Raw genomic sequence first — 17,340 nt, forward strand, 5'->3', positions numbered from 1 at the left:
GTTAACAGTTCTTCTAGCGTGGGAAGTGTCTCTCTCGATACTGAGGTGTTTCTCAGATTTGCACAAGGAAGAACTGAAAAGAGGTGATAGTAACAGCGTGGGTGTGTTGTTGGAACACTGCTGAGCCCCGTTCCAGCTCTTAATGATGGGCAGTTCTACTTTTGTTTCTTGTTGGAGAGGTCCTGATTCAAAACCTGGACCTAATGGTTACAATTGCTTCTTTGGAACACAGGTTTGGGAAGAAAAACAATTTTTTTTCCTCTAAAACCCTTTATTATCTGTGCATATGTTGATAGGCTCCAAGTCCTTGCTCCCCACAGCTACAAATCTGGGAGGCATAAACAAGCCACGCCATCCTCCCTGGTTCTCTCCTATGAAGGATGTGACCAGCCACTGCCTCTCCCTGTCTCTCACCAACCAGGTGGCTCTAATGCTGCAAAACATAGGTTAGGTGAGACGTGGGGTAGAAACTTGATGGAAACAGCAGCGTAATTTAGGAGAGAAGACTCTCTTCAAAAGAAGCCCAAGGACAACATAGTCTGCATCAATCGTGTCGCTCCAAGAAATTGTCAGGAAGCCTTTGGTGGTGTTAGAAGGCCTCAAACTTGAAGCTGAGAACAAGCACCTGGAACCTGTTGCTTTATCCGGGTGAGGGGAAGCGAGCACTGACTCGACGGGGACCCTTCCTGGTGCCGGGCCGCGGACTTGGGTAAGGGTATGGGTTGGGTTCTCCGGGAGCTCAGCGTCCACCTCAGGTGGGAGAAGGGGGAGAGCAGGGCGAGGCCACAAGAGGGGAATGCTGGGCTGGCTGTGAGGGGTGCTGTGCCCAGCCTCAGCTGCTCTGGGAAGGAGAGCGCGGAGCGGGTTGGGAAGGGCGTAAAATGCGCCGTGGAGCGGTGGCTCTCAAAACTTGAGCCCACGTCAGAATCACCTGCAGGGCCCTGCCCCAGGGTCTTGGTGGGGGGTCTGGGGAGGTGGGGCTCTCCCTCCCCAGGTGACACTAATGCTGCTGGCCAGAGAGACACTGAGACCCATTGACTGAAGAAGTGATGCTTGAATTGAGCTATTGGGACGAGACTTTGGGCAGATAGGTGGGTGGAGGCTGCAGAATTCTTAGTGGAAGTTATAGCATGAACGAAGGTACAGAAATAAGGAAACAAGGGTTTATGCTAGGAAAACCCCAGTAACCCACTTAGAGAAATTACTGGTAGATAAGGAGGGAGTGATGTTGAGATCCTTAACACTATGTGCCTACTCTTGAGGTAATCAAGAAGCCAAGGGGTTTAGAGCAGAAAAGACATGGAGCCACAACCATTCATTCCAGGGAAGTCTGGCAGCAGCATTAGCCAACACCAGCTGTTGCAGAGCTGTGTTGAGAAGGATTCTGAGGCTGAGAATGGACTGAGCGCTGTGATGAGTGGTTTTCGCCCTGGATAAAGAGGAAATGGTAACGTTGCCCTGCACTTGCCAGCCCTGGGCTAGAGGGAGACAAATTAGGAGACTGCTGGGATCGCTGTGGTAAAAGGTAAGGAGAAACTGAACGTTGGTGGTATGCCTTCAGCCACATGAAAGGACTTACATGGGGGATGGCACAGTGGAAATGGATGGAAGAGATATTGCTAAGGTAGAATCTACTACGTGTGGGCACTAACTCACTCAATTTAGCAAAAATATGTGGTGGCGGAAAGAATACGATGTAGGAATTCTTCAGGGAACAAGAATAAGGTGTAGACCCTGCTGTCAGGGAGCTCGGCCTGGAGGAGTGGACGGACACACAGTTGAGACTGGTGATGGAGGGACGTGTGGAAGGCCTCCCTGGAGGCCAGGTCTGAACTGAGTCTCAAAGCATTTAGTGGAGGTTAGCCACGTGAACTGGTGGTGTTTCAGGCTGGGGTAGGGGGTGTGGCCGGGGGTGTAGACTGGGGAAGGGGAGTTGCCGTCCCAAGCCGAGTCGTCAGGGGGGCTGGTGTGATATACAAGGAACTGCGCTACACCAGGCTGGGGGGCAGGGGTGAGGCAGCGAGCTGTGAGGGTGGGTCGCGGCCAGATGGTGAGGGTCACGTGGCCATGTGAACTGCCTTAGGGTCTGTGCTGTGGGGTGGGGGGGCGCCGCGCAGGTCCGGTGGGTCACTGAGGGCGGGGTGGATGGTGCATCTCTGGGAGAGCAGGCTGGCGGCCAGGGGAGCAGTTAGGGAGCCACGCAGGTAGTGGTCCAGGCGCCAGAGGATGCTGGGTACAGGGTCATGAGTGTGGAGGAGCTGGACCAGTGGGCTGTGGGGAGTGAGGCAGTGCTGGACGATGGCGACTTTGTGGCTGCGACTAAAGAGTCCTGACAAAAGCGAGGCTGGAGGCCAGGAGAGGGAGGTGGTTTAATAAGGCGGCGATGAACTCCCGATTTACACTGAGTTTGAGGCATCTGTGGCCCCTCCATGTACCAGCAGCTGGCAGGCTGTTGGATACGAGTCTGAGGCTGGGGATTGATGTCTGGGCTATAAATCCTGATTTGAGGCTCATTAGCATTTATGTGGCTTGAAGTCATGCTGGCAGACGGGATCCCTCAGGGAGGAATGTCAGGAGTACACACAGTGGTCTGGGGACACCAGCACGGGGCGAGGAGGAGGAGGAGGAGGCGTGGGCCCCAGAAGAAGAGATTGTGTGAGGGGGCCAGGCAGAAGCCCGATGTCACAGCCTTTCCAGAGGGAGGTCTGATCAGCAGGGGCAGCTGCACAGGGGGTGGGGGACAAGGAAAAGGAATGCAACCAGCTGCCCTGGACTTGGAGGCTGAGGAGGGGAGGCCGGGAGACCCCTGATGAACATGGGGGGCAGTCAGGTAAGGGCACTCGGCTCGAGCGAGGTGGAGGATGACCGAGTCTGGGGCGCGTCGTCGTCGATCACGTTTAACGGGCAGCTGGAAGTTAAAGTTGTGGCGCTCAAGGCACAGGTTGGGTTGGAGGCATGGATTTGAGAGTCACGTGCTGAGAAATTGACTGGACAAAACCCTGGGGGAAGAGTCACTTAGGAAGGTAGAACTGGCTAAGCAGTGACAATGGAAGCAGGAATTTGATGTGTGGTTCGCGGAGGCCAAAGCCACAGGCTCAGAGGTGCTGCTCCTGTGAAATGTGCCTCCCTCCTGGTGTGGGGAGTGTTTGGGCTCTGGTCAGGTCCTTAGCAGGCAGGCTGCTGGAGAGGTGCCCCTGCCCACTTCCGTTCTCCTCCTCCCCCGAAATTGCTCATTTTAATCATCTTGTTTCTTAATCCACATTATCTGGGGTCAGTGTAAGATTCAGCCAAGGAGACAACTTTGACGTCTCTTTCTCCTTGGGAGTTTGGAATTTAAAATGAATTTTCACAGGAGCTAAGTCGTCTGAGCCGGAACGTGTGGAAACCTACTTCTTTAGCAATCAACACCTCCATGCCTGTGGTGAAATGATTCTGGTGGCATCCAGTCGTTTGCCCAAGGGACAATGCTTGCAGATGATGCAGATGAACCACAAATGCTAGTGACCACGCGGAGACAGTGGCGACGGGACTGGCACAGCGCTGAGATGTGGGGAGCCATGAGGCTGCAGCCCTCTGCCCGCCCGACCTGGAGACTCTGCCATCCTTGAAGGACCGCCTGGCACCGCACGTGGCCCTGGGTGAGTGAGCGAGGACCGCGGGGCAGTGGCAGAGTGGGGCCTGGCACATCCTTGGTCCCAGAGCATTTGGGCTTGGACACACTTTTCTCAGAAGCCCCCAGGACCTGCTTAAATCTCCTCACCCAGACATGGCAGCAAGAATGAGAGCGAGCTTCTGCCACAGCAGCTTTGCAATGAAAAGTTTATTAGAAGGGCACTTATGGAGGGAGAGGAGGAGAGAGGACACAGGTCTTTAACAGTAGGGGTACAATGCTTCGACAGGGGCGCTGCTCTTAAGATACAAAAGTTAGAAAAATCTAAAACACTATAAATACATACATGCTTTTTACAAAGGTATTAAAAGGTCAGGCGGGCTGAGAAGTGAAGGTAATCAACGTCCTCCACAGCGTCTTCCCCACCCAAACGCACACCAGAGCGATCCCGCACCGACCAGCCCAGTCGCAAGAGCAGCAGCGAGGGTGGGTGAAGGCTTCCGGGAGGAAGGGGCTCCCTCCCTCTGTCAAGTTCTCACCGCTGGGAAGGGAGAGGGGCTTGGTTCAGAGGACCCTGCGGAAGGGCCTCCATCTGACTCCGAGCTGCCTGTGTCACATGCTGCCAGTCACCCCAGCCTGGGGGGAGGGGGGAGGGTGGCTCTCGATGCTGAGCCAAGAAGCCACCGCGCCCTCCAGCGCCATTCAGAACTGGCTGTGCCCCCACCTCTTCCCAGCTGCTGTCCTCGGGAGGAGACTCTTCCTTCAACAAATTAAATAGTTATCTGTCTTGAATGGTTTTAAGAAATTATTACATAAATATAAAAACAACAGAATGCTCACGTGGGCATTACTTAAGCATTAAAAAAAAATCACTTGAGTTTCTCAATCCAGTTTACACAATAGGCGAGTATCTCTGTGTGATTGATAGCCGTGTTTCTGGAAGGTTGCCTGTGTACCAAGTCATTTCCCGACTCTTCCGTCTGATTTTGATCCATATCCTCTTGTGTCCATTTCTCTGCGTTCCCACCCACGTGAGAAGTGGCCGATACTCCTGAAAGACTTACTTGAAAGGGTTCTAGAGGAGAGTGTCTATGCCACACGAAGAAAAATGGTACAACTTGGCTGTGTTAAGTTGAAGTTTTCTTCTAGCAAAGATGGAAATTTGGGGAAAACTCCCACCTCTGCCACTTGAAGTCACACAGTAAGGCAGAGGGTCCAGAACTAAACTCGTGCCTGCTCTTGCTACTAGTCACCCCTTGGTAAACAAGCACGAGCAGGCTGCAGCGTCCTGCCCCTCCCTCCTAAAGGCTCCGGAGAGTGGCCTGGTGGGAGCTCCGGCCCTGCAGACCCGCACGGAGCCTCCGAAAGGGCAGCTTGGGGCTGAGAATGAAACCAGATATCTGCCTTTTCCCCAAGCGCCTCACACACATGCTTGACATGCACACATTACTTAAAGAAAACCTCTTTCTGCGGTTTGAGTAAAAGCATTTAGCCCTGGAATATATCCAAACTCTAGGAAGCCAAAGGGAGATGGAGAAAAATAAACTAAGCACAAGATACGTGCTATACAGCTCATTCCAATACATTAACAATGATTTAAAAAAATAATCACCACGGTCAATATAAAAATACAGCACAGACAACATAAGGACAATGGAAAAGTCTGCCAGCAGCCTTGCCCTCATGTGTGTTCCTCCTAAGAGAAGAGTCCAAGCCCCCCGCTCCTGACTCTGGGCTTGTCTCAAAATGTCAGGTCTTCCGCGGCCTGCCAGGAAGGGGGCCAGCCCAGATGACGGGCCAGCACAGGCCGGTAACCCGAACCGCCGGGCGGCTGCCTACTGGCACGGGAAGGCTCCAAGTACTAAATAAAGTTAGGAGGGGGGAGGGCGCCGGGAGGAGAGGAGAGGGACCAGAAGTTGGCTCCTGGGGAGGTGCCGAGGCCAGGCTCTGCACCCGCCACCCCCAGGCAGGCTGGAGGGGCTGTCAGGTCAGCGTCAGCACAAGCCGCAAGGTGCCGGCGGCCTGGCGGGCAGCCCGGGGCGGGGGCACAGGGCAGGTCGTGCAGCCTAGGCGACTGCACTTAAAATGCTAACCCCCAGCTACTGTTCCCAACCCCCTCCCCGCCAGACCTGCCCTGATTTCCTCTTGCCCCGTTCAGCTGTCCTTTAAAAAATTTTAATGTATAAATGCCTTTTATGCAAAAGATTTTAAAACTCTTCTTCTGACTTGAAGGAGACTCCTACTACACAGGTCTCACAGTGCCTCCACAGCAGGGAAACCAGGTCCTACCCTCAGTGGTGCTGCAGGGGGGCTGCCCCGCCTTTTCCTCACGCATCCTCCTCCAGCGTCTCATCTATAAAGGGCCAAGTAAGTAGCTTTTGGAAAAACACAATACTAACACTTCATACCTCCTAGAAGTAGCCTTGAGCATCGAGGGTTCTAAGACACCATCCGAATGCAGCCAGACGTGACCACTGGATCGCCCAAACTGGGCTGTACCTGAGGCCAGTTCCCAAGTAGCTGGGGGACAGCGGTGCGCCACAGGAAGCCTTCAGAGGGGCTCACGAAGCAGGTGGAGAACGCAGGCCCTCAGAGGCTGCTGCCCATGGCTTTTAGAGGGGGCACCACGACTGCTCCGGCCAAGGCCGAAACAGAATAAGTAATTCATACCGCGAGTCTCAGACCTGACTGGGAGCAGGATCGCACATCCAGGAGGTTCAGACGGCTTCCTGACTCTGCAAGAAGCCGTTCACAGTTATTTCACACCAGGCACAAACGTCAGACCTGCAGATCTGACCCTCTCAGGTGGAGTGAAGGGTCACGCATTGTCTCTGGGCTCCGTGTCAACAGCCCTGCACGAAGACTAGCCCAGGTCTGGCAAGATGCTCCTTCCGTCTCTTCCTGTGTCCTCCAGAGGCTTGGCAAGTAGCTCTCCTACCTGGAAACCTCAAGGCTGGAGCTTCAGAGGCCCAGGACCCTGCAAGTGAGGCGCCGGGAGGCCCCCAACATCTCCATAAACATCAGAAATGTCATCACAGTTGAGGTTTATACCTGCCAAGAGTAGACACTTTCTTCCCTTCACCTGGAATAAGACAGGACTTCCATAGGAAATCCCTTTATTTTTCCTGGTAGAAATCCATGCAAAAATATGGCATAAGTCATTTCATACAAAAAACAGCAGCAAAGAATAAAGTACCAGTTGCAAGCGGCAATCCTGTCTGCTGTGTTCTGCAAAAGGCCAGTAAAGAGGGCTCTTTTTTTTTTTTCCAGTTGAAATAATTTATAATCGTTTTCTCACTAATTGCCACTGGGAGCAGTACTTATGACACCAGATAACTGCCACACTTGTCTCTGATGAGCCTCTACCGTGAGCCAGATAATTTCATGTCCCAGGAGAAAGATGACAGACTTCTTTGCACCAAGCCTGCAATTTTCAAAGGTGTAAAAAAAAAATTTTTTTTAATAGCCCTTTCACTTGCCTATGTTGGCCTGAGATTTTTCCCTCCTGGTGAATTTGCTTCTGTTCATTTCAGCTTCCAAAAGTGCTGGCAGGTGTCTTCTCTACAAAGCCTGGAGAAGCTTCACGCTGGGAGAGAAGTTGCTGGGTGTCCGCTCTGGTTTCCCAGCCAGTGTGCCAACCCAGGGTTGCTTGGTTTGCTTTTTAATAGAAAACAAACGTTGTAAAGAGCATACAATCAAGTTAATTTAATTAATGCAAGTGACGACATCCACCAGGATAGCCGAATGCATGAGAATACGGAGTGAGCGCTTACAGGGGACTCAAGACCCCGCACACCGTAGTGCTGCCTTCAGCCGAACGCCCTCACGGACACTGCCTCTTGCTTTGTGTAAATACTCCACGCCAGTCAAATCTCTTTGAGATTAACGTGATGGTATAAACTATACATTGCGTATGTACTGAGCCTCAACAGAGCCTTCCAACTGTTGAATGTGAGGACAACTTTAAGAGCATTTTTAAAGAAGAGTTGCCTTGCTGCCTTTTCCCACCATCTGTGTGTGCCCGTCCATAACACGCCCGCTCGCACCATGCCACTCAGTGTGCTCTGAGGGGTGGGGACAGACAAGCCCCCTCCCTGGCCCAAGTCGATCCAGCCCCCAGGGTATTCGGTCTGCTGCTGCCGGGGGTTCTGGAACGCTCGGTGAAGAGGGGGGCTGTGTCCGAGGTGTGCTCATGCCTCTGCAGGCGTCTCCCTCCCTAGAACACCCAAGGTGACTTCCACACTCTGGTCCTGAACAGAGGGCCATTTCCTGTTGGACAGTGACACCCCAGTTTGCTTTCATTAAAAAAGAAGGGGGCTGGGGGAGGGGGCAGGTGGGGAACTGCTACCTGTCTGTGCTCCAGCGACCAGAGCAGAAGCCATTTCTTGCCCTTCAAACTGGGGCCGAAGGGCAAATGTATTCAGCAGACACAGCTGTTCATAAAAATCCCTCTCTGGGTTTGTTTTTGTGTTTTGGAAAACAGGCTGGTGCCACTTTGGTTGAGGGAGAAAAATTTCTTCTTCCTTGACAACAGTGAGTTGAGTTCTGGTTTCTCCACCTCCTACCTGGCCGTTTCCCCCAAGCCCACCCTCCCCTCCCGCCCCCTTCACACCCACTGTCTCTAAGACACACTGGAACAGCGGATGCTTGGGGAGCCCATCTGGGTGAGGACCTTGTCCAGCCACTGCAGAGGCCCATTCAGGTGCAGCTCGATCCAGCAGGGGGTGCTGGTCACCGTCTGTCTCCTGCAAGATAGAGGGAAATGGGTGGGTTGGGGGACCTTCAGAGTGTCCAGAAGCATGTGCGCGCGCACACACACACACATACCCAAGTCAGAACACCTTCTCCTGCTTTGGTGATAGTCTTCTTCCCAGAGCCAGAAAGATGGCCTGCCTTGCTAGACCCTGCCACTGACTAGCTCAGACTGCCAGGCCAAACTGCTCCATGGAAGAAGAGCTTTGAGTGTATCAGGTTCTCCTGTACCAGGGAAGCGGGGGACCCTTAAAGGGAAACACGTAAGGCAAATTCCAGGGTGCCTCAGGGGCTCACCAGTTCGCCATGATGGGCCCCCAACGGAGAACCTCCGGCCTGAGCAGAGGTCCCCATGGCCCCTCGGCCCCACGCGGGCACCCCCAGCTCCCCTGTCCAGCCCCAGCAGGCCCCGGTGACGTGCGTCTGTCTGATCGAGGGGTGTTTTTTTTACAAAGCGCCGACAGAGTCCACATGCCGTCGGTCCCCAATGTGCTGATATAATTCCCATCTATGGCCTTATTTTGGAAAATCTTACGAGCAGAGCGAGCCATGGAACAATTACTGGAAAAAACCGAGGCGCAGCACACGTTTCTTTTCCCCACAGCACTTTGTCTAAATTCGGGCTGGCTGATGACGCAGCCCGCAGGCCAGCTCCCAAGGGCCTCCGCCGGGCAGAGGCTATCTGCTGAGGCCGGAGGCGCCGGTGCCAGCTGGAGGTGAGAGGCCCGGGCTCCAGGCCCTGCGTTCGGCCACCTCACAGGAAGGGATGAAACCTTACTCTCCTTGGCCGAGGCGGCAGGAGGAGGGCGAGACGGTTCTGGGAAGGGGCCGCACCGCCAGTGAGGCTGCTCCACGCTGCTGCCAGGCGGCAGTGACGGGGTGGGCTGCCCAGGACGGGCTGTGCTGGCCGTATCCCGTGTGGTGACACAGTGCCCCCAGGGAAAGACTTCCGCCAACGAGGGGCCTCTTCCCGAGCACTTGAAGCTGGCCGGCTGCCTGCTGGGCCAGGTTGAGAGCCGCTGGCCCGAGGGCACCCTCCTCACTTGGCCTGTCACCCCAGTGAGGGTCAGCAGGGGCCTGCGCACCCGGCCCTGGGGCGCCTTCCTGACCTGGGTGCCTGAGCTGGGCCCTCTGGGCTGCAGTCTGAGTGTTCAGAGGACAAATGGACCTCCCTCTGGCTCTTTTCCATTGGGTCCCTCTTTAAGTATCTCCCCTCCCCTTTCAGCTCGTGTTCCCCTAAATGATTTCAGCCTAGGCTAAAAGGTGGGCTAAAACGTCCCTCAGGCTGGGCCTTTGGGCCTGGGTTACTCCTAGGCCGTTATCACTGGGTTGTAAGTTCTCCTGAGGACTGACCACTTGGACTGCTCAGCTGGTCACTCATCCCGGATGTCAGAGACCCCAAGGTGGGACGTCCCCCGGCACTGCGGGGCAGACACGGGAAACAGCAGCTAAAATACGGTAAATGAAAGAGGAGGATTTTATGGACCGAAATCCTCTAATGAGAATCTGACTTTCCATAAGTCATGCTCATCTGGATTTCATTATAAACGGTGGCCCAGAGCCAATATCGAAATGGGTTTGGCCCGGGTGCAGAATGACTGCAAAACAAAATGGATTCCAAACATCTGGAAAAATGAAGAGACCGGGGGGAGTAAGTTGCAAGGCGCTGGCTCCAGCTGACGTGTGGGTACCCTGCGCTGGCTTGTGGGGCAGGGGCTGGGCCCGCAGACCCGCCTCGCGGGAAACTCTGGTCCAGGTGTGGACAGAAGAGGAACAATTCTCTAAGCCCACACCAGAGAGACGGGTCTGGGAGATTTCAACAGAGCAGACCAGGGAGACCCCTGACCATGCCCTGTTTAAACCAGCTTCTGAAATGCTGAAAAAATACCATTTCTTTTCTGAGCAAGTAAACTGTGTTCCTTTCTGACAACCCAGATCTCCCTTCTCTGCTTCTCAGTTTTAACATCCTAGATCCTCAGGGTAATCCAGAGCCAGAGAGGAGGGAAGGAACAGTGAGGTGAAGACTTAACTCCTTGGAGGGTCGTCTTAAAATCACCTGCCCAAAATGAATGAGGAAGATGCCAAGAGGGCAGTTCTAGGCTCAGCTTTTCCACTCATGTGTGACCTCCCGAGGCCTCTGTTCCCTCATCCGTATGACGAGGACGATGCCAGGGTCCCCACCCAGGACTGGGTGAGGGTGAAATGGAACAGGTGTGCGTCCAGCACCGGAGAAACCCTGACACCCTGGATGAGCACCGCTCAGCTGTTCCTCATTTACTGGCACCCGGGCCCCATCTGATCCCTGGTCCCTCTGCTCTTCGGGGCAAGCGCCAGCCTAGCGCATCTGTGGGGAGCCCCTGTGCTGCTGTTCTGAGCCAGCTCCATCCCTGGGGCCCCAGGACAGGCGCTCCAGCCCCGACCTGTACTCGGCGCCCCAGCCCTTGACGAAGCTCATGCGGATGGTGCACATGCGCGTCAGCTGGTACACGGCCTCGAAGCCCTGGTTGACGGACTGAGCCAGGAGGGCGGCAAACTCTTGGTTGTTGAAGATCTTCAGGTTGCATCCTGCCAACAGAATAAAAATCATGTGTGTAGGGACAGAGTGCACTCGTCTGGAGCTCCTTTCTGGGCTGAAGCCACCCCCGGATCACAGGGTCGTTCCTACATCAGCCACAGACCCCACCCTCAGCACCACGCTGGGCTCGGGCCCCTCCATCCCTGCCCTTGAGGCTGTCCCCACCGTGACAGGGAGATGCGCTGACACGGGTGAGGGGAGAGGATGGAACGCTGGCCCCAGCTCCAGTCCCCAGGGCTGTGGGGACACCAAGGCAGGCCGTAAAGGGCCCAAGAACAAGGGTGACACTGGGAGAGGCGGGCCTCGTGCTGAGTGACGGGGCCAGGCAGGACTCCAGGGAACAGGGCCAGAATGCCCACAGCGGTGTAGGGTGTGGCCTGGGGGGGGTGCTCTGCCCTTCGATGGAGGGAGTGCCAGAGAGACAGGCCCGCTGAAAGGCTCCCAATGGGAAACTCGGCAGAGGGTCCCCGGGCACCTCCACCCAGGCTCCTCTGATGGATCCACCTCTGCCAGGCCAGGCGGGAGTGAGAGATCTGGGCCACATTCTGGCCTCTGGGCACAAGGCTGGGTCGGAGTGACATTCACGGCAACGTGAAGGTGTGTGTGCCTCCCTCTCTAGGCAGTTAAACTAGAGACAGGCATGCATAAAGTTTACAATAAATCTCTTGTATGAAGTCCTGCTGCCTGGGTGCCAGGGATGTGTCAACCAGAAAAATAAAAGCACATGCCGGAAATATCCAAAAGGTGAGCTGAGGTGACACTTAGTAATGGGCCAACGTGGGGTCTCTCAGCTGGCTGTGTGCCTCTGGGCTGGTCACTTTCTCTGCTAAGTCTGTGTCTGGCCTCAGAGGCCCCCCAGCTCCGACATTCCATGAGCTAACCAAACCCCACGGCAAGCCAGCTCTGCCCTCACCAGAGACAGGGCTGGGGGAGAGGGGTGCAGAAAGCCAAGAACGCAGCTGGACTTCCTCACTTCCTCCGAGGGGAAGGGAAGGGACAGGGGGTGAAGTGGGGCTAAAGGTGGGCTGCAGCCCTGGCCCAGCCAAGCAGCAGACGAGCACACCGTCAACCCCGGCTCCTCCTGGCTCAGCCACTGACTAGCTGTGTGTCCTTGGCAGATGGCTTAACCTCTCTGAACTTGTGTCCTGAACATTGCCTCCTCACCTGAAGAGCCAGAGTAACTGGAGAGGACTAAGCGAGCCCAGAGTTAACACACGTACTCCGTAAATGCAACCACACGACATTCTAGAAACACCAGCAGCATCTCAGACTCTGAAGCCTTCAGCTGCCCCTGCCCGTGGCCCAGTGCTCCGCCATCATCTGCTACTCAGCAGGCAGGGACAGGCGTGCCACTCACAGGGGCCGCAGGCAGTGGCCTGAGCCGCACGCTCTACCGGCCAGGCACAGGCCACACTCTGTGGGCTGCGAGCCCTGGGACTAGTGGGCTTCGGAGGGGAGCTTTCTGCCTCAGCTTTCTAAGTAAAGAGGCTTTGGATGAGATCAGCCTCCTGCCTCGTTGTCTACCTGGGCCTGGCCCTGTCCAAGCCACCCTCTGGGGAGAACTGGCACCTCTTGGAGTGTATGTGGAGCGCACAGCCCTATTCAAAAAACCCGCAACAGTCTCCCTCAATAAAAGCGAAACTTTCTCAGGTCCTTCCACAGCCTGGTCCCGTCGTGCTTTCTAAATGTGTCCCCTGACTGTCTCTTACACGGCTCTCCTGCAGCCAGAGTGCCGCCCACATGGGCCCTGCCCTCCATCCCTTCGGGGCTTCTGCCTGGAATGCCCTCGCTGTCCTCACCTCACCATCACCCTGTGCCTAATGCTTACCCACCCTTCCAAGCCCAAATGCCTCCTCCTCCATGAAGCCTTCCCTGATCCATCCTGACAGTTAAATGTGTTCTTCCCCTTGGATCCGTGAGCACCTTGGCTGTGCTGCTGTCTTGGTGCTTAGCACCCTCCCTCATATTAAACCCATTTGTGTCTTTATCTTGGATACTCAGCTGATCAGTAAGGTCTGTGGGGGACAGCAGCGGGGCTTCGCGCACCCCTCCATCCCCCTACAGCACCCGGCATGGCTGTAGGAAGGAAGGAGGAAGGGAGGGAGCCAGCAGAGTACCTGAGCATCCATGCACGCAGGCAACGAGCAGGTACCCACAGACCAAAGGCAGATCTGTCAGATGCTGCACCCTCTCCCCAGAGGTTCCGGGAGGCCCCAGTAAGACAGAAAGGCACAGAGAGAACCCAAGTGAAGCATCTCCAGACTGGCAATGCAGACACCAAGGAGGAGGAAAGGTGGGAAAGAAGAAACCTCTCCAGCACAGAAGAGAGGCCCTCAGGGAAGGGGTGGGAGCGTGGGAGGGGTTACCTGGTGGGATCTTGCAGACGGTGGCTGGATGCCAGCCGTAGCGCTGGTTACAGTTGGGAGACTGGACAAAGATGGCACTGTCGCTGAGGCACTCTGCGAAGACCTCCCCTCCGATGTAGTACAGTCGCACACCTCGCCCTAGAAAGAGTCAGGTCAGACAGGACTGGGCGTTTGGCTCCACACAGTGGCCCGGGGGCCACCTGAGCCCAGTGAAGGAGGCAGAGTTGCAGCAGATGCTCCAAGCGACTGGTTCTCTGCCAGCGTCACCAGTTGAATGGGACCGAGAGCCCAAGCCTAAACCCACAGGGAAGTGATGGGCGACACTGGGTTCCTAACCCTGAGGCGGCTGACGACGAGAGGAAAGGGCACGGATAAGTCTTACTGGCAGCCTCGGCCAAGTTACTCAGCCTCTGAGCCTCAGTTTCTCCATCTGTAAGATGGGGATGACAATAATACCTACCTCATGGGGTTGTAAGACACTCGGTAAGTGCCTGGTGGGCATTAGCCCTACTACTCCTCCTAACTACTGGGTCCCTTCTCTCTCCAAGATTCAGAAATTACTCAGTAAACCTGCAGAGCACCTCCTGGCGCAGCAGACTCCCCCGGGAGCCCTTCCCTGCAGGGATGGCTTAATTAATGCCACCCCTTGTACCTTTCTTCCCTCCATGCACTTTTCTCAAACATTCCACAGGTTTATGTCATTTACTTTTCCTTCATCTCTTAAATCCACTCCAGATGGACAGAAATGATTTTTCAGTTGGGGCTGCAATTCAAGCAGTTACATAAACCCCCTGACAGCGAGTCTCTGCTCGGCCAGGGGATGCTCTTTTCTCCTGCCTGGAAAGGTCTCTGTTCTCGCTCTTGGGGGGAGAGGCCCAGAGGGCCGGAAAGCAGAGCCAGGTTTCACAGGCACAGTGTCAAGTGAGATGGAAACCAGGTGACCGGCTGCGGGCCTGCCTCCTCGTCCCCCCGCTGTCCCCATTTTCCTGGTCCAGTGCTACAGGGCTCAGTGTCTCACAGACACCGGGGTGCTTGCTGGCTGACGTAGGGTCCACACGTTATGTCATTTAAGAATGGGAGGCGGAGGTGGAGGTGGGAATCCCCAGGCCCAAAGGAAAAAATGTTTGTGCGGTTTTGGTCATTTTTGAAATATTATTTTTAAAATATAAAAAGTATAAAATGAATAAGTAAACACCTGTGTATACCACCCAGGATCTTTTTAAGAGGACGACAAATGGGGAGGCCATCTGGGAAGGATGCGGGCTCAGCGACGGGGCTCTTTGACACCGACTGTGTCACACTTGCCATGTGGCCTCTACAGGGCTCTGCCCCTCCGTGGGCATCAGGTTATTCCCCGCAAAATGAGCTCCCCAGCTCATCCAGGCCCATGGCTGCCAAACTTTTCTTAACTGTAAAATCCTCTCTTCAAATGAAGACTTCTGTGAACGCCCAAGATATAAAACCAGCGAGAGCAGAGGTGCCTGATTCACCGGGGCCCTGCTGCCCTGCTGCCCTGCCCAGATCCTGGGTTTGCCCAGGAGACCCTCGGCTACACTGGGGGCTCCGGCTGATGTCTGGGAATCCCCCCCATCTCTGCACCAGCTCTGTGGACCTTCTAGGTGACTCTGGATGGCAAAACTGAATATCCTTAGCATGATAATTTTATGAGCAAACCAAATGACAACATATTAAGGCTTCACCTTCCTAAACTGAGCGATCTTTTAACCACGTGCCAGGTGTTAGAAGCGTGTTAGAAGCAGTGGGGTCCTGGCAGCAGGCAGGCCTGTCTGTCTACCTTGTCAGAATAATCATATATGAAATAAACAAGTAAAAGATCGCTCCTCCAAGGGGCCCTGAGTACTGAGACGCACCTCTCAGCACTTTAAGGGTATTTTGCTTAAAAGAATTGCACGGTTGCCTTTCTCATCTCGGGAAAGTCAAGCGTCTTCCTCTGGCCTGGGGCTTTGCGATTCAGAAATGATCTATGTCTCTGAGTGGAAATGATCAAGCAACCTGAATGTACCTGTCTGGCCCCCTCGGCAAGGAGATACAGAGCTTGGGGGCGGGGGGGGCGGGGTGTGGAGGCGCAGCGCGGGGCGGGGCTCCGGGGGGCGGGGCTCCGGAGGGCGGGGCTCCGGAGGGGCGGGGCTGTCATTGGGAAATCGGGCCGCCCCTTACCGATGTGTCTCCGCGTCAGCTCCACCGCCGCGTTCCTGTTGACGTTGGAGAGCAGCCCCAGGCAGAAGCGCTCCGAGTTCGAGGGGTCGGTGAAGCCGTCCACCGTCATGGACGGCTGCGAGGCGTGGAATGTCTCCCCGACGCGCTGGTTCAGCTCATAGTAGGAGATGGAGCACCAGAAGGCCGGCTCGCAGTAGGTCACGGGCTGCAGGTCTGAGGAGACGGGCCGGGCTGCTGGGTCAGTGGGGCCCCCACGCCCTGTGCTCCCGATGGGGCCCCCTGGATGCTCCTCACCTCTCAGAAGACATGTTACTCCCCCCGACACACACACACACACACCATGCCTTTTACTGTATAAAACTCGCAGTGGGAGAGAATACTTGGGTGTTTTGAGAAGCATTCCACCGACCTTGGCACTTCTCATTTCGTTTTAGCCCACAAAGGCCCTGCCCCTCCTGGCCTGGCCGTGAGTTGAAGCTGTCCTTCAGGGAGGTGCTGGGCCAAACTCAGAAGGCCCAGGGACCATCCAGCCCCTGGGGCGTTTAAACGCACCGCACAGGCCAGGTGTGCTGACTGCGGTCCGGCCAGGCCACCTCTCTCTCTTCCAGGGTCCCCGGAGTAACTCATGCTGACCTCTGGGCCCCAGGAAGGCCTGTAGCTTTGGCTTGGCCTTGCTGTGGGCTGACTCCTAAACTGTGGAGCCACAGGGCCCAAGCCCGTGGAATGACAAGGCTGGTGCAGCCCGGGGAGTCCGCGCAGCACTCGCCACCTGTAACCACACAGGCACCAGGTGCTGTCTGCAGAGTGAAGCCGATCTCGGCCTCTGATTACAGAAACTGTCCTCCAAATGTATCAGATGCCATCTGTCAGGGTGGCTAAGACACAAACTCACCTAAAAGAAACTGAATTGATTCGAGTTGTCAGTCTGTAGTCTCAATTTCAATCAAGGGCTCCTCAGAGCAAAACTGCCATCCTGGGATGGGGTGGTTCTTTCTCTCAGAAGAGTTGGGAACCCCTGAGATACAGGGTCCCCTCATAGGACCCCACATCACCTTTCCTGTGACTCCCGAGCCCTCCTGACCTCCAGCCATTCCGGGCTCCACACCTGCCAGGGTACCCCTGCCCTCCTCTGGCCGGTCTCTACATCGTGTCTCACCTCAGGGTCCATCCTCCCAGCCCTGGCCAGGCCCTTGTCATTCCTCACTCGCACCAGTGCCACGGCACTCTGACAGGCGTCCCCAGCACTCCTGACCTGCCCTTCCAGCTCCTTCTCTGCACCGCACTGCTCCCTGGGCCACGTCCTGCTCTCTGCCTACTTGAATTCCACCGTTTCTTCAGGAATCAGGGAGTCTGCTGCTCTCCCTCCTCCATCTCAGAGCTCCGGGCTAGATCACTCACTCCAGCTCTTCCACATACGTGGAGCCGCCTGCTTACTTAGGGCACATCTTTGTGGGAGCTGATGAGAGGGACAGGAGGGGCTCGCCGTGCCAAGTCCCAGCACTGGCCCGAGACCTCTGCTCACCGCCTGCCAGGCAACTTCCCAGAGTGAGAACCCATAGGAACCTCTGCCAAGCTCACCAGACCTTTGAAAGTGGGAACAGGCCAGGAGAGAAAAAAAATCAGAAGTTGTTCCAAGAAGAGCCTGGGTCCCCTTCAGGGCAAAGAGGCCCTGATCTCCTTTTCGGGTCTATGCCCACGATCCTGTCTAAAGGTACAGAGAAGGTGAGCACGCTCGGGAGGAGCTGCAGACCACTGACATCCCTGCACTGAGTCAGCTGGAGGGTGAGGACACCTAGATCCATTTCCTCAAGCTTGGCATTATTGAGATTTGGAACCAGATAATTCTCTGTTGCGGGGGG

At 55.5% G+C, this 17,340-nt stretch overlaps 1 protein-coding gene and 1 long non-coding RNA gene across 2 annotated transcripts in view; one reads left to right on the forward strand and one right to left on the reverse strand.

The window, feature by feature from the left end:
* Positions 1–3,805: 3,805 nt before the first annotated feature.
* SMAD3 (SMAD family member 3) overlaps positions 3,806–17,340 on the reverse strand; it is a 112,810-nt gene continuing 99,275 nt past the window's right edge. The window contains exons 6-9 of the mRNA XM_031679467.2: positions 15,482–15,694; positions 13,304–13,441; positions 10,783–10,927; positions 3,806–8,355 (exon numbers count right to left, since the gene is read on the reverse strand). Of these exons, the coding sequence (XP_031535327.2) occupies positions 8,232–8,355; positions 10,783–10,927; positions 13,304–13,441; positions 15,482–15,694 (620 nt within the window). The 3' untranslated portion in view covers positions 3,806–8,231. The remainder of the gene's footprint in view (positions 8,356–10,782; positions 10,928–13,303; positions 13,442–15,481; positions 15,695–17,340) is intronic.
* LOC140696758 (uncharacterized) lies at positions 15,533–16,397 on the forward strand. The gene is made up of 2 exons (XR_012073235.1): positions 15,533–15,674; positions 16,090–16,397. It is a non-coding gene; the product is annotated as an uncharacterized lncRNA (long non-coding RNA).

This window comes from Vicugna pacos, chromosome 6 (genome assembly GCF_048564905.1).
Source record: "Vicugna pacos chromosome 6, VicPac4, whole genome shotgun sequence".
Classification (NCBI taxonomy): domain Eukaryota; kingdom Metazoa; phylum Chordata; class Mammalia; order Artiodactyla; family Camelidae; genus Vicugna; species Vicugna pacos.